We start from the raw sequence: 25,990 nt of genomic DNA, 5'->3' as shown, positions 1-25,990 counted from the left end.
TTTTAGTACTTGAAAATTTTATTTTCTCAAATGAGCACCAACACATATTGTAAATATGACAAACAATACGCCTCCCTCTAATACTGAAGAACTATATACAATGTACAAACACATGAAACGGTGAAAACCAATTACTTGAAAACAAACAATTGCATTTTATTACTGAAGCAAATGACCTGAAAGAATACGCCAAAAAATAAAATTAAGATCAAAGAAATAAAAGTGTACACAATTTGTAAACACAAGAGCATCAACAGACAGGCTGGTATTGGAAATATTGTCCTTTAGTTTTGTCAGTGGGGAAAGCATTCCCATTTCCTTACGAAAAACAAAACAAAGGATACACACAGTTCGTAACTATGAGAATAGCTTATTTGTGGTTGTACCTTACACAATGCCATTCTGCTTGCATTTAAATATGTTGGGGTTTTTTTTTCTGAATTCAAGATGATTTTGTTTCCCCTCTTCTGCTTATTCTTTTTTAAACAGGATTCTGCAAAATCTACGTCTAACGTAATTGTTTCTGAGCATTTAATTTCTGAGACCTCTCACCTGGTGAGAAGAGCTCCTTCCCACTGAGCTGAGCTCTGGTTCTCGCCGATCTCTTTACCCAACCGGGTGCCTGGGCGTCATCTCTTCATCCAAGGACTGGTTCACACGGAAACACGACGCTCCTCCCGAAACAAGGAAGTGCAGTGAAATGCATGACTAACACACTCTCACATACCGGTTAGAAAAATGCATACAGAGAAAACTCTCACTTGATCGTCACAACAACAACAGGTTTCATTCACAGGGTTTGTTTTCTGTATATTTTTAAATCGTGTGCACCAAAAACAGAGAATTAAAGAGCGTGCAACAGTTATTCAGCACTGAAAACAGCTCCTTGCTCAGCAAAACACAGTCCAGTGGTTTGTGCTGTTGGTCCACTTTGGGATAAACAAGAGACCCAATGAATTAAAAATGAAGAAGGGGGAGAAGGGGGGAGGTTAAGGACAGAAAGGAAAAAAAAAACAAACCCAGAACTTTACTGCCAGAGAGGTAAACTTTTACTCTAACTTGTTATGTAGCAGCCTGGTTTAAAAAAAACAATAACACCACCAAAAAAAAACCCAAAAAGAAAACCAGGATCCACGTCCAAAGACTTATGTTTTAGTTTAAAAACAACGACTAGTCAGAAATCTCCATCCTCCATCCCTGCTGTCCCCAAGCAACTGGAAACAGCGATTCAGAGGTTGCAGTTCACATTCAATCCTGTTTTCTAAGCCTCGATATCTACTTCACTCCAGCCAATACTGGTGCAAGAGAAAATTTCAGGCCCGGATCCTACAAACCTGATCTCCTCAGGAAAGTCCTGCCCAGGCAGAGCCCCACTGGCATCGAGCGAAGGTGTTTCAGCACGTAACTGCAGGCGTTGGAGCACTCCCCGTGCGCCTGGAGCTACACATCCCATCCCACACATCAGCACCTGCCTGGACCACAGGCTTCTCCCTGTAACCTGGCCTCTGCCTGCGACCAATTCTGCCGGATGGAAGCGGGAGTGACTCCCCCCTCCTGCCACATCCAGAGGAAAAATGGATCGACTTAAGAGGACAACGTATAGTATGAATTTTGTTTCCCTTTAAACATATTTTCCAACAAATACAGAAGGAAACAGTATCATTTATAAACAACAAAAAAGTGCTTTCAGGGAGGGGCTCTGAGAAAACAGCACCAAATATATTATTTTTTAAAAAAATTAAATATTATTTACAAAAGTATATTTCACAAGATAATGTTTTTTTTCTTCTGCTTTGTATATATTATCATCTGAATATTTATTACAGGGATCAGGATTTCACACCAGATAATCCACCAGAGCAAAACAATTTAAAACTTACTCAAGTCTGAGCTTTGGGGTACACGGGGGTGATGTAAACTCAAGGGTGCACGCAGCTTGCCAGAGACGAGGCTGCCACATAAAAAAAGAAGCAAAACTCGCTGCTGTCCGTGTTTTCTCAAGGATGTCACCCACGGAAAGCAGCACCATGGACACCTGGTGCTCTGCAGTCAGGCTTTGCCTGCCCAAGGAGGCAGTTTCCATGGGCCACATCTCCAGCTCAGAAACAACGGTCCCACCTTGCTCACCCAGTCGCTAACGAACTGGCTACAGTCAACTCACACGCCCAGAGGGATGCAGATAGCGAGGTTCTTTGGTTATGCTCTGAACAGATCACTCTACGAGTCACCCATTTAGCCTGTGCTGACTGTGGTAGCCACCAGCATACAGATCGGACGAGCCTGTCTGGTCACCAGCTCCCAATACTGCCATGTGTCTTCATACAGCAAGTCACAGATAAGTTAGCAGCGGACTAAGTACATCATATTTAAGGGACAAATAGCAGAGAACAAATGCCAACGAGCCTCACAAGCCCATTTTTCCTTATCTCCCTGTACAGTGTGTTAAAGTCACTCTATAGATAATTCTCTGGGTGTTGGGGACGTTCACAGGCACACACGTTTTTTTCCTATCAGAGCTTGAGGCCAGATTCTCAGCAAGTGCGAATCTGTGGATGCTGATGGGACAAAACCAACTAAAAGCAGATTAAGATCTTGCCATATTCAAGCTTAGACTGGCTGCCATTAAAAGCGTAACCCCTGTGAACAGTTAAAAACAGCCTGATCTGAGGGATCGTCGTCCTTTCTTGTCCCAAATATATGGATAAAAACATCTACATCTGGTAGCTCTCTGTAGTAACTGTTCCTGTTTCTCAGAGCAGTCCTCTAGACAGGCCTACCTTTTATATCACTTTTTTATAGGCAATCACTCTAAATACCAACATAAAATCAGGAGCCCCCATGTGCTCTTTTTCTCAACCTCATATTAATGATTTGGGGTTACCCCTTACTTCTCCCAGCTCCAACCAGACCCCTTTAAAGACTATGTATCTGGGGAGACTGATGAGCTCTTCAAAGAACGTAAATTACTCCCCACTAGTCAAAACCCAATAAATTGTCATGGATCACCAACCAAAGGACAGGAAAATGGGACCAGGTCAGTGCCAAAGTCAACAAGATAGCAGGTACTGCAGAGTTTTTGCTTTCTACAAGATTTTTATCACTGAAGGGAATGTGGATGATGGAAGCAGAGACAATCAGAAACGAAAGCTGAAGCGACTGTTACACAGCCCCAGCAGAAAGGGTGAAGGCAGAAGCCACCTCCTAACAGACTAGCCACAAACCGAGCCAACCCCCTCTGCTGTGGGAGCTGCGGCCAGACTCCATCTCACTTCTCTCTCCAAGGTTGTAAAGAATTGCGGTTCAAAGAAAAAAAACAGCCTTTGCTTCGATGGGCCACCAGGTTTGGGCTTCAGCACAAGGACCCAACATGTAAGGTCCACCCTGATCCGTAAGTAGCGTCTCTGCTCACATCCCCTTCATTTAACAGCTAATTACTTTCTCTCCACCAGCACCCCGTCCTGATCCCCCCAGCTAACTCAGAGTATCTGGGGGCGGGGGCAGATTACAGCTCCAAAGCTTCGGTTTCATAAGGAGCTACAAACCCCTGCACAATACTCTTTCCTTCTGGATTAAGAAAGATTTCCCCCAGTGGATTAACCTACTTGAAAGAATTCCACAAACAAAAAGGAAATTCACTCAGAGAGATAAAACTAATTCAGTCAAATAGTCTTGAGTTATGCACCAGATACTGGCTGGACTGTTGCAGAGGAAACTTCACATTGTCATTTACATCTAACACAGCTCCCCTCTCACACACGATGTCCCTTCCTCACCAACCATCTCAGGAAGGTCAACACTAATTAAAATGAAAAAATTAAAATGGGAAGGACTTGTCCCTTGCAGTCATGATGCCCACATCTACCCCTCCCCTTTCAACTCCAAGGCATAGACAATGTCAGGGGTAGAGGGAAGATGTTTAGTTTGTTTTTAATTTCCCATTCCCCCTATGCCTGCAACAGGCTTCTGGGAGTGGGAAAAGGGGGGGAAGGTTTCGGGGAGGATACCTCATGGCTTGAAATATCCACCTGTGCAATACTGCTACAACCACCAGGCTCCTCTGCTCCCTCCTCTCCCCACTCTCGCACCATTTCTCTGCCAGGCTCCAAGAGCAGAGCTGATGGCTGGGGCTTGGGATTTAAGAAAAAGATTCTGTAACAGCACTTTCCTACTCACAGTTGTGAAGCATTGGTAAAAGACCCCCAAGGATGCTCAGTGGAGGCTGGGAAATCAAGGGGTACCCTGCATTACTAAGTTTGTCCCCATCCTCCTCTACATAATTTCCTCTTTCTTGCCTAGCACGTGCCTTTTTTCCCCCTGCCATATCTTCTGAGCTGCAGCTCCAGCCCCACTGTGCCTTAAGCGGTTTTCTCGTCCTCTCTGAAGCGCTCAAGAGTCAGGATTTGGTTTCTCCAGCTGTGAGGATGCTCCCACAGCTGTGCTCTGTTGGGATGTTTGGCCTACCTACCCTGAAACAGCGAGGAAAAGGAGAGGCGGGGAAGCTCTCCAGCCTTCAGGTCCTCCCCCCACAAACAACGAGTTCAGAAATGGCAAACAAAACACAGACTTGTGATCAGCTTGCGGGGGGAGCTGGTTATGACTTGTGCTCAGCCCGCTCAGACTGAAGCTCCACCGACGGAGCCGCGGTTTCACGATTCGCAGAGAACGCAGCCGTGAGGTATTTTTCTGTCCATTTAGACAAGTAGATAGTTTCAAGCCTTGGTTAACCAGGACTTAAAGGAGAAGTACGTCTGCAACTTCTGATGACTTCCCTTCGGGCCTACTCCCCACCCCCTATCACCTTCTCCTGCCCAAAACTCGGGTCTTCCTCCCGCACCGAGACCTTCTGGTAAAATGCCACCACAGAGCCAACTTCAGTTTGTACTTAAACATTCATCAACATGGAATGGCTGTCGGGCATTCGGTGCATTCTCTTAGCCAACGCCAGAACAGAGAGAGAAGCAGCCAGGGTCAACTCACAAACAGATACAAAGCAAAGAGACAGAGAGACAGAAATTTAGAGGCCAGTCACCAATAAAGATGGAGAAGGGTGTGAAGATGCTCCCAAATTGCAGAGCCTCTAAATGCATGGAACCAAGCGTTCAGTCACTCTCTCACTCTTGGATATAATGTTCGGTTGGATGGCATTCTCTTACACGCTGGTAGGGCTGGGCTCTTTCCGTTCAATCCCAGCCATTATCCTTGATCATGTGAGCTAGTTCAATGATGTATTTGCCTTCTTTATACTTCTGGCTGCTTTCAAAAGCGTGTTCCTAAAAAACAGGAGAAAGAATGAGATCAAGATGATTAATGTTTGTTAAGAATGCAGAGGTCCTCTGATGAGTCATGCTGTAAAAGCACTACCTTTGGGAATGAGACAGATGATGGTAAACTTCATGTGGAAATCACACAGAATCACAGAATCAACGAGGATGGAAGAGACCTCAGCGATCATCGAGTTCAACCGTTGCCCTGACACCACCATGTCAACTAGACCATGGCACTAAGTGCCATGTCCAGTCTTTTCTTAAACACATCCAGAGATGGTGACTCCACCACCTCCCTGGGCAGCCACTTCCAATGGCTAATGACCCTTTCTGAAAAGAAATTCTTCCTAATGTCCAACCTGAACCTCCCCTAAAAGGAGCGAAGGGGCACCACGGGACGGGAAGGACCCACTCTACACAGATGCGTGCTTGCAGCTACAGACACACACAGTGCTTCAACGCTGCAGAACTGAAACAGTAAGGAGATCTATGGGATCCCTAACCAGGAGGGACTGAGGCTGCATCCTCAAAAGTGGTTCAGCTCTGCTCAACTGTGCTGCCTGCGTGCATGTAATGCATCTGAAATAATGTAATTCTGCTGCCGGAGAGGCTTGGCCTTACTGCTATGTTTGCAAAATTTTGTATTTTGTTTTAAAATAAACTCAACTTATGTACTTCGTGTCCTTCTCCATTTGTGAGATCCACGCTGCTTCTGCATGAATTCCTACCGCATCAATTTTTGATGCTTTACTTTTTATAGCCTTTCCACTGATTTATTAAAGAATATTTCTGTCCAGAGGCCACAGACACAATATATGTTTTGTTTAGACACTAGTCAAAATGTTTTGACAAACAAGTACGCTGCGTGCCTCCTGAAGCAGAAATTAGGATGTAGCATAAGCCTTTATTTGAAGGTAATTGAATTTATGAAGAGCAAGAGACAGCAAACAGATAAATTCATGTTTAATAGCATTTCCAGTGGGAAGGACACAGGATTAACAATATATGGATAACTCTATTATTCTGATATAATCTGGGAAAAAGGACAGTATGAACCACAGGACTGACTGAAGTTATCCACGTTTCTGTTAAACATCACTAAGGGACGCCCACCAAAATCAGGCCCACGGTGTATATTCTTAGTAAAAAAATACATTAGCCACAAAGAGCTCCTGCTCTGAATGGATGCAACACACACAAGACAGGAGGGAAAATGGGAATGCAGGAAGGAAAAAAGACGTGGCTACAGACCAGAACCCACATTTCTGGTTCCCACGTTAATGGTCTCCCCACAAGACCACGTTACCACACACACACCTTCAGAAAGGGCTGTAGCAAAGACGTCCACAGGAAAAATAAATGATACTGATACTCACATATTTCCAACCCAGTGTGGTTTTGCAGTTTTCACAGTAAATATCTGCAACCGCATGTAATCCTGTTAATAACACCCGCTCCTCTGCGGGGCCACAGCCCACATTAACTCTGGGGAAAAAGGAGAGATGCTCCCTATTAGTGTGTCTTTCCACATCAAGACGCTACAATGAAGTTGACAGCAATTACTGCAGTATTTGAAAACATAAGGAGGAGGTTCAGGCTACTGAGTACCACTGCTGGGCTCAAAACAAAGATCTCTTGCAGTTCCCGAAACAGAATGAAAAGGTAAAACAGAATTTTTATCCAACTAAAAATTCTATAAAGCTTTGAGCAGAAGATTAATAACATTCCAGTAAATTGCACTAAGTATGCATTTGAGATTTTCATTCTCAAATTGCTAAAATGGTACTTTTACTTCCCCAAATGGAAACATGAAAAATGTAACTGAAATCAGCAGTTCTTTTGACAGACATCCCAGCAGTGATCTCACCCAAACTGTTTTCAGTTATTGGGAAAACGATACTTATTTTTATGCTAGCTCAAAAAAGTTCATATTTAGATACTATTTATTCTCTACACTTACAAAACTTTGACTCTTTGGTCTAACTACATTCTCTGAGAAGAGAATGACTCATCTGTTAGCTCTTATTTCTCAGTCTGATGACGAAAAAAACACCTTTTCCTAGCTGCTTATCTGAATCCTCAACATAAAATCACACAGGAATCAGTGCCATTTCCTGCCTCTTTCTCCAACCCTTTTCAGCAAGCTCCCAAGTCTTAGGCAGAGGTTTTCTAAAGGAAGACTATCCTTTTGTTTTCTTATTCACAAGGGTTTTCTTAAGTTTATCCTAAAAGATGCAGAGGTGACACGTACGAAGTTATACTCACACTGAATTGAAGAGGTATGCTCGTCCTTGGCTTCCTTGGAAGGACTGAAAGGGAAGAAAACAAAATTCACTTGGCTGGTTGATAGAATAAGGCTAAATCAGGACCTGTCCTCAACGACTGCATCAACTGTAGTTACAGCAACCGTCAGCCAGGGCCTGAGACACGCACATCGTTACAGCCTTCGAGATGGAGAGAGCGCAAGGGGAAACGTCAGGAGATGAGCACTGATGAACAGAGGTCTTGTCCTGCAGATGAGAAGGGAGCAGCTGCCTCCAGTTCTAATGCCTGCCCATTCCACAAGGCTTACTGGCAGCCCACTGGGAACTTCACCTGGTATTACCAGCACTTCCAGTGCCGTACAAGTCCCATGTACTTTTCAAGAGTTAAGCTGTTTTCTCTCTTATACACCAGCTATGTCTATTTTCACCCCTTCACTTCTGTTTAGGAATTTCACACTACTGCCTCAACCTTACCTAATGCAGCCTTGCTGCCAAATATCGATTTGAATCTCTTTTCTAAAACCAAGGTGCTCACGGAGGCTTCCCATCGCACTGCCGCAGTTTTGAAACACCGCTGTTGCACTTGATGGCACATGAATTCCCCTCAGGCAGACTGCACAGATGGATGCTGAACCAAACTGAGAGACTGGGACCTATTTGTGCAAGATGCTGTGCATACAAATACAGCCTCTACTCTAGTGATTTTACAAAAGACCTTAACCTTGCTGAGGTGCCTGCAAGCCTTCATATTCCCACTGATGCCAGGGAGATCTTCAGGACTGGATCTAAACATAGGATGAGGTACAACTGGATAGAGATGAACATGGACAAGAGAGAACCACATAGCAGCAAAACCACACCAGATAATCACCAGTCATGGCACATCCTCTGCCCCACGTTTCCTCAGGATCTTAAAGCATCACCACGAAAAGGCAGTGTTTTGAAGCGAGTGGGGCAATGCCAGCCTGGCAGGACACTCCAGGTAGGCAGGACACTTCCAAGAGCCAGCAGGCTCCATTTGTGTAGAGTCTGTAACATTACTCTGTAACTGTGGTCTCTGTACACAAGTTACCTTATGAGACACCTCAGGGAATGTATGCACTGAGGGGCAAGGAGCTGGGAAAGTCAAAGACCAGCTTTTCTGGACCATTTAATCCTCTATCTTGCACCTTACCAGGAACCTTGGAATATTTAATGGTTTTCTTAAAACCTCAGCTTCTACAGATGAGTGATGATTTCAGACTAAACACCCTTAAAAAGGAAGAGACAGTTTTGAGAGAAAAGAGAAACATTCAAGGTTTTACCTCCCTGGCCCACTAACACTGGCCATCTATTCAGTTAAGAGCAACCCCACATCACACAAAGCAATCTCTGGGGGGTCCGTGCCCTTCCCAGCTTGTCCCCTTCCATCAGTCCAGCCCTAGGGACGCACCCCTACGCCTGCCCAACCGCTGCCTCACAGAGAAGCAAAGTCAAAGCCATGCCTGAGAACCAGCAAGCCAGCGGATGGATCTGCATCCCATTTCTTACACCTACACACATCTGCATTAACCAACTGCCTCCTGCCTCCTCCGCACCAGGGAGGCTGCTGCGTGTTTCCAGCTAACGGTCCTAATTCCCAGAGCTGAGGTACCAACTCATTAGCTCCAGTGAGTGTTTCTTGGGTGCTGCCTTCGGGTAACGGCAAGCAGCTCTGTAACAGCCTGTACGACATTCTCTCCATCACGAGTCCTGTTCACGTGAAAGGCAGAGATGGGAAATTCACTGAGCAGCAGGAGAGAACACAATGCATTAAAGGTGTGATTTAAAACCTCCCTGACAAGGGAACAAGCACAGCCTGTCACGGTGTTTAGCCTGATGCCCTTCTTGGTGTCAAGGTACTCTCCAGAAGTGGCCAAGGCCCGCTGGAAAATCCCCAGTTGCAAGAACGTACACAGAAGGCTCCTTACCACAGAGCAGAGGCACCTCTGCAGGCAAACACGATGCCACGGGGCACGCAGGCAGGGAGCCACAGCCAGCGATGAAAGCTGCCTGTGAGGTCTGGATGGCAGCAAGGGCTCTGCCAGCTATAGTCACTGCCTGGCAAAAAACCCCTGACTGAGTCCTGGAGGGATAACTGTTCTTCAGAGGAATCTGAAGCCCAATATTAGTTGCCATCCAGGGCACAGAAAAGCCACTCTGGATTCAGAGAGGATGCCTGAGGCAACTGGATATCTCTTTCACTCAGACAAAAGCAGTGCCCTGAGGAATGCCTCTTTTCTTGGGCAGGAATTAAATAGGACACATGGCTCAAGCATGTTTGTGTAATTGCATTTATTAGAGAAGCTTTTTTTAATCCTTCTGCAGCACTCAAGTTCTTTATTATTGTTACTGTCAGCTGGCTGATACCCCACACGCCAACTAGGTCTAGCCTGACTGCTACAAAACACACACTGCATTGTTTCAGCGTCCTGTGTGGTGAAGTAGGAAACAACACAAAGCTGATGCCCCCCAGGCCAGAAAGAAGAATCCAAGTCCTACCCAGGCAACGCTCTACCTTGGTACAGCGAACAGCAGGGGCACTGGCTGTCCACGCTGCAGAAGAGGGATGTCAGCCTGGAAGCACAGACTGTGGATGGGGTACAGGGATGAAACAGAAGGTCCCACAGCAACATGTGTGCCATCAAAGCAAAATGAAAGCAGATGAAGCTTGCTAACCACCCAGTCCTTCCCAGTAAATACTTTTCCATAAACACCAAAGTGACTAAGTTTGCCAATAACAACAGCCATGGGAGCAAAGTTTTTATTGGTACAGAAATAGGATTTTCCATTACTGCTGTACAAAGGCCTGTCTTTAATAAACAACAAAACCAAACCCATCAGCTTTGTGTTTGGGGCTCACTGGACACTCTTCCAGCCCACTCCCAGGGGACAGCAGCATCCTTTCAGAGGTGCCCTTCCTTCGAGCTCAAGCCAGTGCTTTAGGGGATCTAAGGGTGGTCACTGCAAAAAAATCACATTAATTATCTCCTGCCCAAGCAGAACTTTTCAACATACCACTGCTCAGCTTTCAGTGCTGCTGCCTGTCACCCTCCAGCTAGCTAAGGATTTGGAAAATCATATAAAAAGAAGTGAGAGAAGTCTGGCAACCACCTCAAGTTCACCAGTGCATTCGCTCTCTGCAAGACTAAGCTGACTGTATCTTTATAAAGTTACCACAGGCAGGTTTCATCTGGGTGTTGTAACCTCAGCATTTTCTGGAGATGCTCCTTCTCTTCTGGCACTCCAGAAAAATTGGCCTGTGCTGTAACGGGCACTATGAAATCAGAAGCAGGAGGTATATTTATACACAAACAGATGTTCTTTTCTTTGTTCTTGTTTTGCTTTTAAGAAACACACAAAGATTTCCACAACACTCTTGGTTTTAACAGTGGCAGTCAGCAGTAAGACCTACTTTCTATGCTATGCATTTTCTCTGTGTAGATTTCCTTGATACACATTCAAAGGTGTACCTCACACGCATGCTTATAAGTCCAGACTTCTTATTCTCTAAAACAACAGCTCCTGGCATCACTTTCCAGCTGAAAGAAATGGAAAGGATTTTTTTGTTGTTGTTTCCCACTGAAAGCCCAAGCACATATTTTTCTCTGCACTGCTAACGCTCAATGTCTGGCTGGAAACACATCTATATATGCCAGCAACAACACTCTCCCTCTCCATCCTGCCTGAGCCCTCTAAAAAACAATACACGCTTTGGAGATGTGCAATGCACAACAGCTTATTCCTCCTGACTACTCACGTTCAAAAACCTCCCCTGCTCCTGGGTGCTCCACTCAGCATAGAGGCACCTCAAAGCTGCAGGGCCTAAGGAGTGCTGATTTGAGTACCCAGGTGGGAAACCACAAGCCTGGAGTCAGCTATTTGGCTGCAGATGCTCCCCTGCAAAGCTGTCCCTCGTCATGGCAGAAGCTCCATGTGAAGAGGCCTTTGGCAGCTGCTCTAGTTTAAGAAGTTCCTATCACTCAACTTACAGACACTCACTATGGCCCCCTCAGCTGTGCTAATTCCAGATTAGATCTGTGAAATCATTATTTTTAAAAACACTTTGTGGGGGGTAGGTGGGTTTGAGGGAAATAGCTTTTTCTCCTAGTACCATATCAGGAATCCAGTTTAAAGGGCAATCACACAGCCCACTTAATAATCACAGTATGGGGACAGACACAAGCCATTCAGAGGAGGAAGTTCTCAAACTAAATTTGCTGGCAAAGAACCGCAGTGCAGAACTGCGGCTCTAGTGAGAGACAGTCTGCAGGATCGAGAGTTTGGGTTTCACAGACGCTGTTAAACCAGATCTGCCGCAGAAGGAAGCCTAACATGCAGCCAGCATCCAAGAAGTGCCAGCTCCTTTGTGGCAGACACGTTCTGCTCGCTAGAGATGGACTCAGCCTGCAGGACTCAAAGCTGAATCCTTACATATTCAACACCCATGACCTTGCGAGCCGTCATTTTGGTTTAGCCCATTTGTAATGTTCCACCCTCAATCCGAAGTGCTGAATCTACCATTCTGTTTGCTCTGAGCAAGACGTGTGACTCCTTCAGAGCCTTCTCCAGTGGAGCAACGGCACACACACAACCACAGACGCATGCAGAGAAGGGCTATGCCCCTCCATCACTCCAGCCCGTTCCACCTGCCTTCCCATCGCCATCAGACCTTCGCACTTGCACGTTCCCGTTACTGGTGACCGCTGGAGACACAGAAGGAAATTTTTACATTCAATCAGTACAGCCAGGGAAAAGCATGAATTCTGAATGTGCTCCAAACACGCCTACACACCATACCCCTTTTCCCCAGTACCTACAGCTTCTCATTCACTGCGCAGCCCACTCAGCAGTTCCACACACTGAACAGATGACAGGATTAATACCCCAAGTCTTTGTGACGGCATTTGACAATAGGCTAAACACAAAAAGAGCTGGCTGGAATCATCTGGAAAAAGAGGAAGCAACTGCCAGGACTAAATGGCTACATACTGATGCTTGTTCTCTGCAGACTGCAGCAGAGAAAACCCCCACTTACCTATATCCAGCTGGCAGCCTTTTAACAAACCAATAAAACAAAAACGAAAAGGCAACTGGTCCCAAAGAGGTGTAAGAGGAAAAAGGAACAGAGTGTACCCCTCCGGGCTATGCTCTTGAAAGCTACAAATAATTCTCACTGCAAGGATGCAAGCAGGAACAGAGAGCCCAAAGCCACCGTCAGAGATCAACGGCAGTCGGCACATCCTAGGCAAGGGGAAATGGTAGCATCAGGAGAAGCCAAATAACCACAGCGATCTGGACTCTTCAAAAAAGGTCGTGTTTTCTGTGCTTGTGATATCCCCACTGGCACAGAGCAATTCAGTGAGTAAGAAAAGCAGTATTACGAACTCACGGGTTTAAGAGGCATTGAAGTCTGTGGGAGAAAAATTCATCCAACGATCTATTTGGAGATAGCTCTGTTATCACTTACTTCCCACCTACATGTACAACTTTTAAGTTACTAGTCATTTGCACAACACTGCCTGTAGAACTTCTCTATTCCTGCTGCTGATTTAGCCCTTAAACACCTAAGGATGAGATGTTCTCATAAAATACAATTTGAATAGAGAGAGGAGACCTTTAAGTATGCCCAAAGTCAATCCAACTGGAGTGCACAGGAGTTTGCATATAAAGATATGCTCTCCTCACACTCATCCGCTCCCCTCTAGAAGTTAACCCCAATTCCTATCAGATACTATCCCACCTAACAACCAACATCCCACAGAAAGCTCTGCCTTAACGGCACCTTTCAAACCCTACTAATTACAGCGACAATGATTTGATTAAAAAGATAAGTCCTACAATGTGTTTAGAGGAACCACTATGCCTGGTAACAGCACTAGGTGCATGATGGCTCTAAGAGGAGGTTACTTGTGAGTTACTGCGCAGTGGAAAGGAAGTTGGGAGGATTTAACTACAAAATGCCTGCCGCAGATCCTGGGAGCTGCCCTAGACAGCACAAGCCATTTCAACCATCTACTTCCATCATATTCAAGTATTTCCCAAGGGAGCACGAGTTCAATTACTTGGTCCCTGTATCCACACAGTCTACAGAGACCTCCTCAGGGTTCATTAATTCCACCTTGTTCTTCCTCACAGAAGGGACAGTCAATGATCAGATCAAACTGAGATTCAATTTTGCCCCGATTATGCGAGATACAGACCCATGTCAAGGGAACCGCTTACATTATTCCACCTCATGTACAGATGTGACCTTACCCTGTTACAAACTGTGTTCCTGAGTTTTAATTGAGTTTTAACATGGTTCCTTAATACTATTTAAAGCCCAAAGTCGATATGGAATTAGTGGACCAAACTCATCTCTGAAGTAATTCAATTCAGCACAGCCTTATTCCCCAGCAGTTTACGCTGCTGTGTGATTACACAGGGAATAACTATGAGGCTGCTGTGTTTCATCCTAGGAACAGCTACATCAGAGCAGCTTTACACCGTGTTTATGTCTCAGGGTATGTAGTCTGTGAGAAGGAAGGTGGACAGACTGGAAAGATGAAAGATGTCACTACACTTTTTTTATTCTGATGGGAGATGTCATTACAATTTTTTATTCTGCCTCCTGGCAGCAGCAGGTGCTCATTCAACCCCCTCGCTCCCTTCACACCCAACACAAGCAGGGGTGAGAGATGTTTCTGATAAGAAGCTTTTGTCCTAATAGGAACTAACTCAGCACTTTCACCACACAGGATAGGTGGGGAGAGACTGCAGCCAGACAGTGCAAAAGGTCTGAACACACACCCGCAAAAATACCAGCCCCTATGCCACATGCATCGCCTCCGCCTCCCGTGAAATAAACTCTCTGCTGCTCGGAAAAGGCTGTATGATGACGCTGTCCAGGAAAAGGTCAATTTAATGGAGCAAATGATTAGTGGCTGAAGAACCTCATGCTTCTGCCATATCCCACTTTTGGGGGGGAAACATCGATTCCCGCTTTGTGTGCGAGAGAAGAACCTCAACCCTTGGAACTGTTTCACGTTGCAGAAGCAACACTGCATGAGCTGGGTCTACGTCCTCTGCCCCCTGTGCCACAACCAGGAGAGAGCGAAGGGCAGACTTTCCAAAGGGGCTAAAGGAAGTGAGCTGTCACCACCAGCTGAAGCCATCTTCAGACCTAACCAAGTGCCCTTCATGCAGCTTTCACATCACCGACCCTCTGCTGTGCTCTGAAATCCAAGTATTCCAGTGCCACATGCCAGCCTCCCCGCTCCTGATCCTTAAAATACTCAGCTAGGCTCAAAATTCAGGCAAATTTAAGGAGTAGTTGAGTATTTTTTTTAAATAAGAACTTAAAACAGGGTTTTTGTTGGGTTTTTTTTAAGTGAGATTCTCTCATTTTTTATGTTTCTAGGAGCTGAAACTAAGAAAAATCAGCACTATTCACAAGACTCCCCAAAATGCCAAGGAAAAAGTATCTTGAACCACAAGACGATATTTGGTGCATACCCTGATATTCTCTCCATAATACCAATGCTGCTCAGGAAGACAGAAAACAAGCAGGACCATCCAGACGCCCGATCCCATCAGAGGCGAGCCACGAAACGCTGCTCTGTGCTGTTCATCGGAGCGGTTCTTGAACACACGTCAGCACAACACGAAGGTGACACCGACGCTCCGACGGGGCTGCGTTGCTCCCAGGCAGACAGGCTGTACAAACTGATTTACACGGGTCAGGATCCAGGAGCAAATTCCCAGTTATTAATTCATGTGTCAGTATGACTGCCCATTATCACCAGAGGAGAAAGCAAGAGATTTCTTTCAAAGAGAGTTTTTTTATTGCAGTTGCAGAGGATATATCTCTTTGGAGGCCTTGCAATTAATGAAGATCAGTATTTAGGGAAATACAAATTGCCTAAAATCGAGGTTTTAGTTTTTCCTCATGCGTACAGATTTCTAACACAATTTAAGCCACCACACTGCTAAGCTAAAGCCTGAGCAAAGCTCTGTAAAGTATGTCAAAATTCAGAAAGTAGTTGCAAACTGCTCTGTCCCCTTCTCCCTCCAACACGCCTGGCAGGCTCCCCTCCAGACTTTGACTCAGTTCAAACGCAACGCTGTTCACTCTCATCACGTTATCATGAGCCCTGTGCTATTCAGCCTCCTTATTAAAGCCCTGGGCTCCTGGACTCTGCTCTTATTTACTTTTAAATGTGTTTCTAGCCCACAGACTTCAAAGTGAAATTTCAAAATGTGAATGCTAAAGGCGCAAACAACTGAAGGCAAATAAAAAATACACCAAATTTATTACTTCTATAAAACTTCAGAATATTTTGGGACTTCTCTTGTGATTTTGATGGTCTCTGGTTGCTGCTGCTGTTGTGCTTCAAAACTTGACTTTTAAGATGAAAAAGGATGGAAATACTGTGGGAAACAAAGCAGCTGCAGTATCAGAGTAATTGCTTTTAAAAGTAAATACTGCAGGAGACAGATCCTGGTCTTGTCTGCAGCCCAAGCAGGGGGGGGAATAGATGTGTGTGACTAAGAGCCCTGCAGCCCCACGGGAGCAGGGAGCATGGGTAATGCATCAGGGAGCAACCGCTCCTTTCCTCTCCTGTTCAGCTTCCCTCCGCCAAAGGAAAATCCATTCCTGTGCTAACGCGGCACCGGGCAGACCTGAGGAAGAAGGGGAGCACAGCTTCCGCGAGCACGGACGGCTGCCACATGCCCTCACTTCAGGTCAAGGATTCAAGATCAACCACAGGCCTTGCAGACAGGAAGGGATTCAGCATCTTCAAGTAGGTCCAGTTTTCTTCTTGTGGGGTATACATTTCATCCCCAGTCCTTCTCCTGCCTCTTGCTGCCAGGAAACAAAGTGCTGTATAATACACATGTACAGTGCAGGTAAAACTCTCCTCTATCTCACGGGAAACTGATCTCTTTTTGGGGGGGAAGAGTTAAGAGAGATCTAGGTTTTTGTAATGATCTCCACCAACTTCTGGAACTACATATGTATTGACACCAGAGTGCTTAATCAGGTAAAAATAAGAGCATTGCCTAAAGAGCATTTATAACCCCATGGGAAGTGGGAGTGGGGGGAGAAGAAAATTAAAATCTGCATCTTCCAGGTCTTTATGCTGGGCCTGGGGTCATACTGCTAGTTAGCCCTGATCTTCCACCTCCATGGTTTCATTCCCAACAGACACCAGCATTCCCAGATCTGCAGGAAGTTCCAGGGAGTTGAGATGAGTTTGGCATCTCCGGCACTTAGGTCATCAGTGACAACCATCGAACGCAAGCCTTTACATTTTGGTACGCAGAAGAGCACTATGGAGAGAAGCACTTTGCTTCTTACTGTGAAAAGATACAGAAGATGAAAACAAAGCCCAGTGGTGTCTTTCTGGGCATGGAGAGATGATAAATGCATTTTATTCTGGTGAATCTGCAACTACTACAGCAGCAGCTGTGGGGCTTTTCCCCCATTTTTGAATGCTGCTGTCTTCCTGGAGGTTGATGCCAGCCCAAAGCATCCAACAATCAAGTCATTTTAAAAAGGAGTGGCAGGGGGGGAAGGGTAAAGCCCTTTCTTTCCACATTAATTATTGCTACTGTATGGGTTTGAGAGATAAACACAAGACGGAACTGGGATGGAAGATGGAAACTGCTAATGCAACAAGTTATTTAATTAGCAGCATAATAGCGACTGTCTGCGTATCAGTGGAACACTGTATTCCATTAATACAGCCACTAAGCTCACAACAGCACCAATGCTGACAATGAGAGAAGACTTGCTTTTCAGCAAAAGCAGATCCATCCAGGGCAGCAGCTCTTCTCTGTCCCCGGATAAGATCCACTGCAGTGAGATGAAGCCACCATATGTACACCTTACTGCTGAGAAAGTTCATCAGAAGTTATCTTCCTTTATTCAATCTGTTGTATAAATGCTCAGTGTTCATCCCTACTATAAAACAAGGGTTGTGGTACTGAAATTCATTTTACTACTCTAGATGTGCCTTCTACAGAAACTGAACAAAAATGTGTGCACCAGAGGGCAGGTCCCCAGACACTGAGGTTTCTCAGCCACACCAGAGAGCAGGACAGGCCCAGCCTCTTACAGATCTGAAGCAGAAGACGTATGTACCCATGTCTGCATTCCTCCCCAGCCTCTCCTCTCAGAGCTGGACCGCAACAGAGGTGTTCATACTTGAGATACTCCATAAGCAGCTAAACTTAATCTGATTTTAATTCATCCCTTCCGTGGCAATCACTGCTGAAAGGAGAGCGAGCACTGGAAATCTTTAAATTCCAGGTTTCAGGTAAAGACAGTTTCTACCTTTGTTATTGCTACTTATTCTGACAGTTGTGATTTCTGAGTATTTTAAGAGAGGGGACTCTGGGTGGAGCTTCCTTGTGCACTCGAGCTTCAATCCATGCCCGTTTCAGTTCTGCTGGCTGAGAAAAACTGTCAGGCCAAACACCTCCTCCGACAGACAGACGCTGAGGCCCCTTTCCAGGAGAGGCCAGACTTTGCTACTTGCTGGCAGACATAGCAGCTCCCCTAACACAGATGTGAAGCCCTCTGATAGCATTTCCTGCTACTATAAAATGAGACTGCAATAGAAATTATCACAACAGACTCCTTCGGAGAAGCCAGGGTCTTCTCCCCAAGAGGCAGTAGGTGAAAAAGCCTCCCCTTGGGTGACCCCCACACTCATGTGGGTGTGTGACTAAATTACAGATTAAACCAGAGATCTCAGAGTTGCAAGACTCCTATCTGGATTTTTCCTGGGCTCATTCTTACAGCTATAAATCAGTGTAAAAGTACACACCTGCATGGGCAGTTCACAGGGCAGTTCACCCCATCAGCAAGCCATCGAGCCTGCTGGCATTTCCTCCTCTTCCAACTGCAAGGGCCAACAACTGAAACACCCAGCGAACCCAGGAAGGCTCAGACCTGATCAGCTCCGTGCTCCAGTTGTTCAGGATTTGCAGCAGTTGCAGCAAAAACCCTGATGATTCACTGTCCTTCGTCCCTGGCAGTTCCCTGGATAATAAATGGGAACAATATTTTATTTATGCCCAGGTCATCAGTTCTAAGGCAGAGGAAGCAGCAGATGAAAGGAGAGTTATTTCCATAAAGAAAGTGATGGATTAGAAAAATCCATTTTTACCCTGTCCCTCCTCCTTGACAGGGAATTCTAAACTGTTTTGAATTATTACCTTTTTTCTTCTTTTTTTTGGAACAGAATGAAATATTTTAAAATCACATAGCAATTAATTGCTGTATAAACACAATTATACAAATTACCTTGGGCTCCTTCTATTAAACAACCACATCCTGACTCAGAAGCCTGATCCTGTCTGTCTTCAGATCCCATTACGGACAGTAGGAACTGAGGGAGCACAGTGACTTGTAGGGTAAAACCCAGAGGAAGCAATTACACAGGACAGAAAGATCTAATTTAGGTAGCTGTCCTATGGGATAGGTACTACAAATACTCATTACACAGCTCAGGTTTCATATCCTGACTTTTTCCTGCAAAGGGCATTTGTGTTTGTTTATTCCCTCTCAAATAAAGGCTGCTCAGAGCTGATGAGAGGTACTCAAATGACAGCCTTCCAGATCCACTCCCCTCCTCCCTGCTGCAACACAGGCCAGCAACAGCAAGGACAGCAAACACCAACCTGTCTAGTAAAGGTGTCCTGGGGATGAGGGTGATTGCAAGAGTTCATCTCTGCCTAATCACTGCTCAATCTCCTGGTCAAGATGGTCAAGGAAAAGGCTCCCATTTAACAACTCTGATGACACATTGTTCTACTGAGGACTGAAGTCCCCTCAACCTGCATTTAATTTTAAACTTCATGGACACCAAGAAGTATAAGATACCTTACCACAAGTTCACAGCAGTGAAAGGCAGAGATAAAAAACTCTAATGACTTCTTACAGAACCGCTTTGCTGTTTGTCACTTACAGCTTAAACTCTAGCAATACTTGCAATTAAGAGCAAGCTCTGAATAATACCTAAAAGTGACAACTCATTAGGGAACGACAGCTGAAAAGCAGGATCCAAAAGCTTCTGGACAGCTTCTAGAAACGTGCATAAAATTGATAAACCTGGTGCATGAAGAGCTAATGGCAAATAAACAAACAGAAGCTTACTGTGTGGTGCTGAGCCAGTAAGACAAATACAATGACGAAATGCACACGCTGTGAAGATGTTACTGCTGAGTCTGAGGCTGGAACAATGAGACCGACCCCATTTCCATTCCTAAAAAGATGCTGAAATGCTAAAGATGTAGAAGAGAACCACAAAAGTTATATAGAACTGGAAAAAATAACATTGTACCATGACAAAGTTGAATCTGTTTAGCCTATCACAAAAGTGATCAAGAGTGACCTTAGCTACTCTATACCACCACCTCTTATACAGAGAAATGGTAGGTACTATAGATCTATTTCATTAGCAAAAGAAAGAAAATAATGGCCAATGGACAGGAAGCACAAGCCAGACAAATTAAATTCAAAGTCTCCAATTTTTAATAGTAAGGATGATTAACCACTGGAAAAAATGACCACGGGGAGCAGTGAATTTTCCCTCTTGAAGTCTTCAAATCAAGACTAAATGCTTTTTCTGAAAGACACGCTGCAATCATGATGAAATCCACTGGCCCATGCTCTAGAGGAGGTCAGATGTGATGATGTGATAGCTCCTCCTGGCCTTAAGAGTTCATTACTGTGAAGCTGGGAACTTAAATTCATATTTGGGAAGAGACAAGAGCTACTTTTAAAGCAAGAAGAAATTCCATGTAATGAAAAATAGTAAGAACTCTCTACCCATGGGAATACTCAACTCACCCCACACACGGTTTTTTCCTATGATGGAAATGCAGGATTTCCATTTGACTAGTCTTGGACACTTACTAAATGCCTCTTTTTCCGTTAGATTAAAGTTTTTAAACAACAACATCATGATTTTAGGATTATTGTTTTAGCTTGTGAGCATTCTCCCGCACCGGGCAAACAACTTCATGTCTTCAAGGTGAACTGACATACAAATATCAGCTGGTTCATGACAAGTAAAGCACTAAGAACATTACAGACTGCCTTGCCCACATACTCAGAAAAAAAACCAAACCAATCCAAACCAAAAAGCCCAACAACTGCTGCTTACTTCACCTATACATGGTGCATCGAATGCTTCAAAGCAGCTGAATTCACCCACAACTTATCTGAAAGCCAGCACCAAGGCTTCAGATCCTTTTAAGATCCCCCAGTTGCAATATAGAGCAAAGTTTCATGCTTTCAGCGTGTCATAAAGCTCACTCAGAGGCTGTTGTACCAACAAGCTCAGGCTCCAGCAGTCTGCTAGCCAGGGAAGCAGTCAGGCCACAATGATTGGGAGTGAGGTTTGCTTATAAACCTTGCAACTCCTGTCTGAGAAGATACAAAAGAGAGCTAAGTGTTCCCTAGCTAACAATCCAACCCCAATTGCAAAAGTCAGGCACAAACAAGTTCTCTATTTTTTTCTAAATTCTCTGTGCTGGAAGAGCTGCAGCCTTTTGTGTTGAAGGATTTCACATTCATGTTCAGTAAGGGCCCCCCCCCTCCGTGCAGACATCAAAGGAAAATATTAAACTTCCTCAGCAAGCCTTAGGCTAACTTCAGAGGATACATCACTGCATAATGTTTAGCAGTTGGATCACAGTAATTCATGAAAAAAAGAAACTGCAGGACGCCCACAAGACATTCCCTACATATTTCCCATAATCAGGGACATTTCTGCTGAATTACTGCTCACATATCAAAAAAAGGCAGCAACCAAGACACTAACACGGCTGTGTTTGGCCTGTATCTTTCTGCTCTTGTTCCCATCATTTTCTACTGGACACCAGGTACATGTGAATCTGAACAGGAAAGGCTGACAAAGAGTTTGAATAGCACAGAGTAGGTAGAAACCAGTATCCCATCTACCACTTTGAGAAAAAGATGTTACTGACACCGTTGAATGTCCATGATGTTAGCTGTTCCCCCAGGCCCCATCAGAAAATGATGCAGAAGGCACATTTCTCAAGAAAAGCCCCTCTATCTCCTTCCCGGAGAGGTTTTGCCACCATTGATTATCAAATATATATTTTTCTTAAATATTCTAAAAACCATGGGATGTTGTGCCTGGGAAGGATAAATGTAACAACAAGTACCTTTCACTTTTTTTTTTTGGCAATTGAAAGGTACTGAAATACACTTTTTAACTCCAGTCGCCTGGCATGGTATTCTTGTTTTTACAGTAAAGCCAAAGAGGATTAGCACACACTGTACTAATTCATAAGAGCAGACAGTACCTGCTCCAAAGCTTTATCTGCCAGGCAGACCGGGCAAAACAGCAGCATTTCAATTGTACAGGTGGGGAAAGGAGGAACAAAGACATTAAGTGACTTACTCAAGGTCACGCAGGAATCTGTTGCAGGGCAAGACTGAGTTCCCAAAGTCTCAGTCCACTTAGGCATTGGAAAAAGCAATGAAACGAGAGTATGTACTAAATTTGGCACAGATTTTTAAATGATGCATTGCTACAAGGGAGCAAGAACCTCCACTCATGCTAACCCAAACACCAACGGAACATACAAAGGAAAACTACTTACTCCACCCAATCTATCTGATCACCTTATATTTCCTAAGTCAATAAGACTTTTCTTGGCCAGACAATCCAGCCCACAATTTAGATCCTATTACAAATCAGACACACTAAACCACTTTCTCCCTCCGGCTGCAGGAGATAAAAGGCCAAGTAAGCAGGCAACATTTTGGTAACTGGCTTCGTGTAACAGCTTTGGATTTTCTTAAAAGCCTCAGCATCGATTATTTCTTTAAATAGCAAGAGCTTATTGAGAAACCTTCTACCCATTTTAACGCACAAGGTCTTCCTTAAGCTGAAAAGAAAGCAAAACCAGCCCTGCCAAGGCATATTTGCCAAAGAGTTTCAGATACCTGGTCCCGGCAAAAGACTCTGAAGTCAGAGTAAGTTAACACTGGTGCTGGAGGGCTAGAGATGAAGAGGAAATAAAGTATGGACTGACACAGAACAATGCTGGGATTCAGCTCCAGCTTGCGTTTCAGCCAACGGCATGAGCCAATGCTGCAATTTGTATGTATCCAAAGGAGCTAAAAGCTCACGGCATGCAAAGCAGCACAGCTCTCATGTGGTCTCTGCAGAACTTGGGGCAAAAGGAATAGAGGAATTAATTTCACCAAGCCAAATCACCAACACCCTGCTGTTACATAAAAGCCTGTTTTCTGGGGAACGCTTCCAAAGATGGTGTCATTTGGGCTGTTTTGATTAAAGTGACATAGTCAGGTTCAAGATGGGATACGCTGCAGACTGAGAAACACTCCAGTTTAACAAAATCTCCCACTCCCTTTTTAATCCTCATGGCGCTTGTTTCTTCCTTCCATTTGCCACATTTTCATATGGAAAACCAGCACGGCATCGCACTGCCTGGTTCTCGGATGCTAATACAAGGCTGTGATGAAAAAACTGCAGAAGGCCTCAGGGAGATGTTTAAAACCTAACTCAGACAAAAAGATGACAATTTAAGTTTGCCTGGGTAAGTTTCTACACATATTGGAAACCCCTCGAGGCAGGGACTGCCCTTCTGTTCTCAGCTAAACAGCCACTTGTACAAATTATGATTGCACAATTACTTGTATAAGGTTTTCAATTATACAAAGAATGTATCTTATTAAGGTTTATAACTCTGAGAAACAAAACCTAAAACCCCAAACCCTTTGGCATTCAAGTTGCATGACCTGCTAGTGCTCCACCTGCAATGCAGCCCCAACACTACCACACATTTACACCACGGTCTACAATGAACGAGTAGATACAAGCACGACAGCACACTGTAGTTAATACTTCCATGATTCAATACACATGGCCTCACATTGTGCTTTCATACCTTCCCTCTCATGTCCATATTTTAGCAGTCAGCATTCTCGGGCAGTTTCTGCATGCTTCAATGGCTAGAAGCTCAAATTCCAAGCAGTCTGTAGCACTGGCATTGCCCTGCTGGAAGCTACTTACCAGCAAAGCTGGCTGCATTGCACAGTGGACCAGAAGGAGCATGGACATGGAACAAGGAGGGGAAGGAAGTGTCAGAGGTGAAACCACTGGGCATGCACAGCCTTGTGTTTTCCCTGGCTGGGGACCAGCTATGTCAAAAAAAAGCAGAGCACAAACTCTAATCTACCATAAAAGCAATAAGTAAAACAAGCCTCCTTCTTTACCAGTAAAGCATCTTCTGTGTCCCAACACAAAATCCAGCTGGTAACAACTCTCCCAATGAAGAGGCAAGGGAGTGACTACCCCATTTGACAGATACCTCAGCTGAGCACAGGAACCTGAAGTCACATAGCTCATCCAAGAGGCTGAATGTATTTCACATGCAGTCCTGGGCACAGACTGCTGTTGACATTTACATTTCAAAACTTCTTTCTCTTGAGGAAATGTACAACCTTCTCCTCTTTAAAAGCTTGACGCTTTGCGGTCCTCAAGGACAGCTCTGCTAAGAACCACTGTAATTGTACCAGAACAAGAGGATCCCCCACGAGGCCCAGAATGTCTTGGAGGTGATAGCCTAATAGGAAGCCTGTCTATTCAGAAACTGCAAAACCCAAAGCTGTAGCAGTCTGCAATCAGCATTATTCACACCAGAATAATTAAATTCAATTGTTTGGTATGGAGACAACATCACAGAGGTACACATCGACCTGGCCCATGCAACAACCAAGAGAAAAAGGAAGGAAACGGCCTCCAATGGAAGAAGAGAGGTCTGACCACCCAACACGGAGAATCCAAAAGGACCTCCACAGCTGCTAAGATGGCAACCCTGTAAGGACAGACGCCCTTGGTGCAAGGTGACACATTCTCATCTTTTCCATGCACACAGGAAGGGGGGAAGCATGACACTCTTTCTAACGAGCAGAGCACCTCTGTCACTTGTGGTCCTGGCCTTCCTCTCGAGGCTGCTCCAAGAAGCTGAACTGGTTTAAGTTGCGTGCACGCGCACACACACACAGAGCTCACGGCGCAATTTCCTCTCATCCCAGCTAATAAATCTCACGGTGCGTCTGTTTCTTCTGAACACATATTTTATAAGCTGAATAAACTTTATGGAGCAGATGATTGTCAAGGCAGCCAAAACCTGGAAACTTGATGCCTGACCACAGCCAGGCACTGCAGGCTCCAACAGACACTCTGAGGAAGTTTAATTTTCGCACTTCAGAAAGACATCCTCTTACTAGCCCGTTCCCTCTTGATCAAAGGCCCCTCACTTATTGGCTCTGAATGATTTTAATTTAGCTTAACCTCAAGACCTTTTCCTTTGTGATCAACAGATCAGAACACAGGACAGAATCCTTCCACTCTCCCCAGCTCAGAGCACATCCTACCATCCATTCCTTGCTTTTTCATTGCAAAGTATCTTGTTAGTAGACTGGCAAAAATACGAGGGTTTGAGTAACAACTCATAAGTCTTTGGAAAGCCATCTTACACTTCAGTAGAAGCATCAGAGAACCTTCCCTTAAGTAGGGGCTTTAGCATAGTCACTTGCTACAGCTCAGAGTTTAACAGAGAGAACATCACCAGACACTTTGCTTCCAAATCGTGATCACGCAACAACCCTTCGGCTACCCTGACAAGCATGTACAAGAACAAGAAGTATCAGCAAGGTAATTCACGCAGTCCTGGCCATCAGTTAGTGCAGTTTTACAGCTGGAAATGAGAGGGAGGAGGTGGTATCATGGGAAGAGACAGACCACCTGTAAGCACTCCAGAGGCCCGAATTTGGAAACCTGTCCACTACAGCTATTTTCAAGATCACTTAAAACAAAAACAGCAGCTCACAAATAGACCCTTTAGGCCGAGAGCCCATTTTCGAAGCAAAAAACTGTGGTACTGGTTAAGGCCAGGCACTTCCACAGCAACTGACCTGCAGTGTGAGCGAACGCACCCTTCCGCTCCCCGGGGAGGAGGCGTCCGCCCAGCACCCGCGGGTGAGGTCATGCACGTACCTTGGAAATGAGCTCATCGTGGTTGGCAAGATGAGCCCTGCAGTGAATGCAGCTGTAGGTCCTGTGGCACGACGGCAGGTATGCCTGGAAAGTCTTGGACCTTGTCATCTTCACCATTGGAGCCACTGAGCGCTGCGTGAACTCTGGGGTGGCCCAGGAGGCACTCCCGCAGGACGGGTCGCACGGGAAACACCGGAAGACACAGGTAAAGGCCGTGGTTTGGCAGGTGACGGGTGTGGGGCAGGCTCCACACGCTGGTGACCGCTTCAGAGGAAGAGATTCAGGCAGACGGAATGGGGGACTTCACAGAAACCTAAGTTCAAAAAAAAGAACAGAGACAGAACACTGAGCTCACAAAGGCAACAACAGTCTCCCAGCCCACAGGACG

General features: G+C 45.1%; 1 protein-coding gene across 1 annotated transcript; it reads right to left on the bottom strand.

Annotated features, from left to right (window-relative positions):
• On the bottom strand, nucleotides 1-25,890 carry YPEL2 (yippee like 2). Its single transcript, XM_068415580.1, has 4 exons — nucleotides 25,603-25,890; nucleotides 7,530-7,573; nucleotides 6,641-6,749; nucleotides 1-5,270 (listed from the first exon to the last, which is right to left on the bottom strand). Exons 1-4 carry the CDS (start codon nucleotides 25,717-25,719, stop codon nucleotides 5,181-5,183), a joined length of 360 nt encoding a protein of 119 aa, XP_068271681.1. The 5' UTR covers nucleotides 25,720-25,890; the 3' UTR covers nucleotides 1-5,180.
• Nucleotides 25,891-25,990: the final 100 nt, after the last annotated feature.

The sequence above is a fragment of the Nyctibius grandis genome, chromosome 18 (assembly GCF_013368605.1).
Source record: "Nyctibius grandis isolate bNycGra1 chromosome 18, bNycGra1.pri, whole genome shotgun sequence".
Classification (NCBI taxonomy): domain Eukaryota; kingdom Metazoa; phylum Chordata; class Aves; order Nyctibiiformes; family Nyctibiidae; genus Nyctibius; species Nyctibius grandis.
Note: the sequence above shows the minus strand (reverse complement) of the source record. Positions and strands in the feature narration are given on the sequence as shown.

Bases quoted from the DNA above. Each gene is read 5' to 3' on its own strand.
- YPEL2 (XM_068415580.1), bottom strand. From the start codon at position 25,719: ATGGTGAAGATGACAAGGTCCAAGACTTTCCAGGCATACCTGCCGTCG. The intron at 7,574-25,602 runs GTACGTGCATGA...CTTCCCTTTCAG, and splicing joins ACGATGAGCTCATTTCCAAG to TCCTTCCAAGGAAGCCAAGG. The intron at 6,750-7,529 runs GTGAGTATAACT...CTTTTTCCCCAG, and splicing joins GCATACCTCTTCAATTCAGT to AGTTAATGTGGGCTGTGGCC.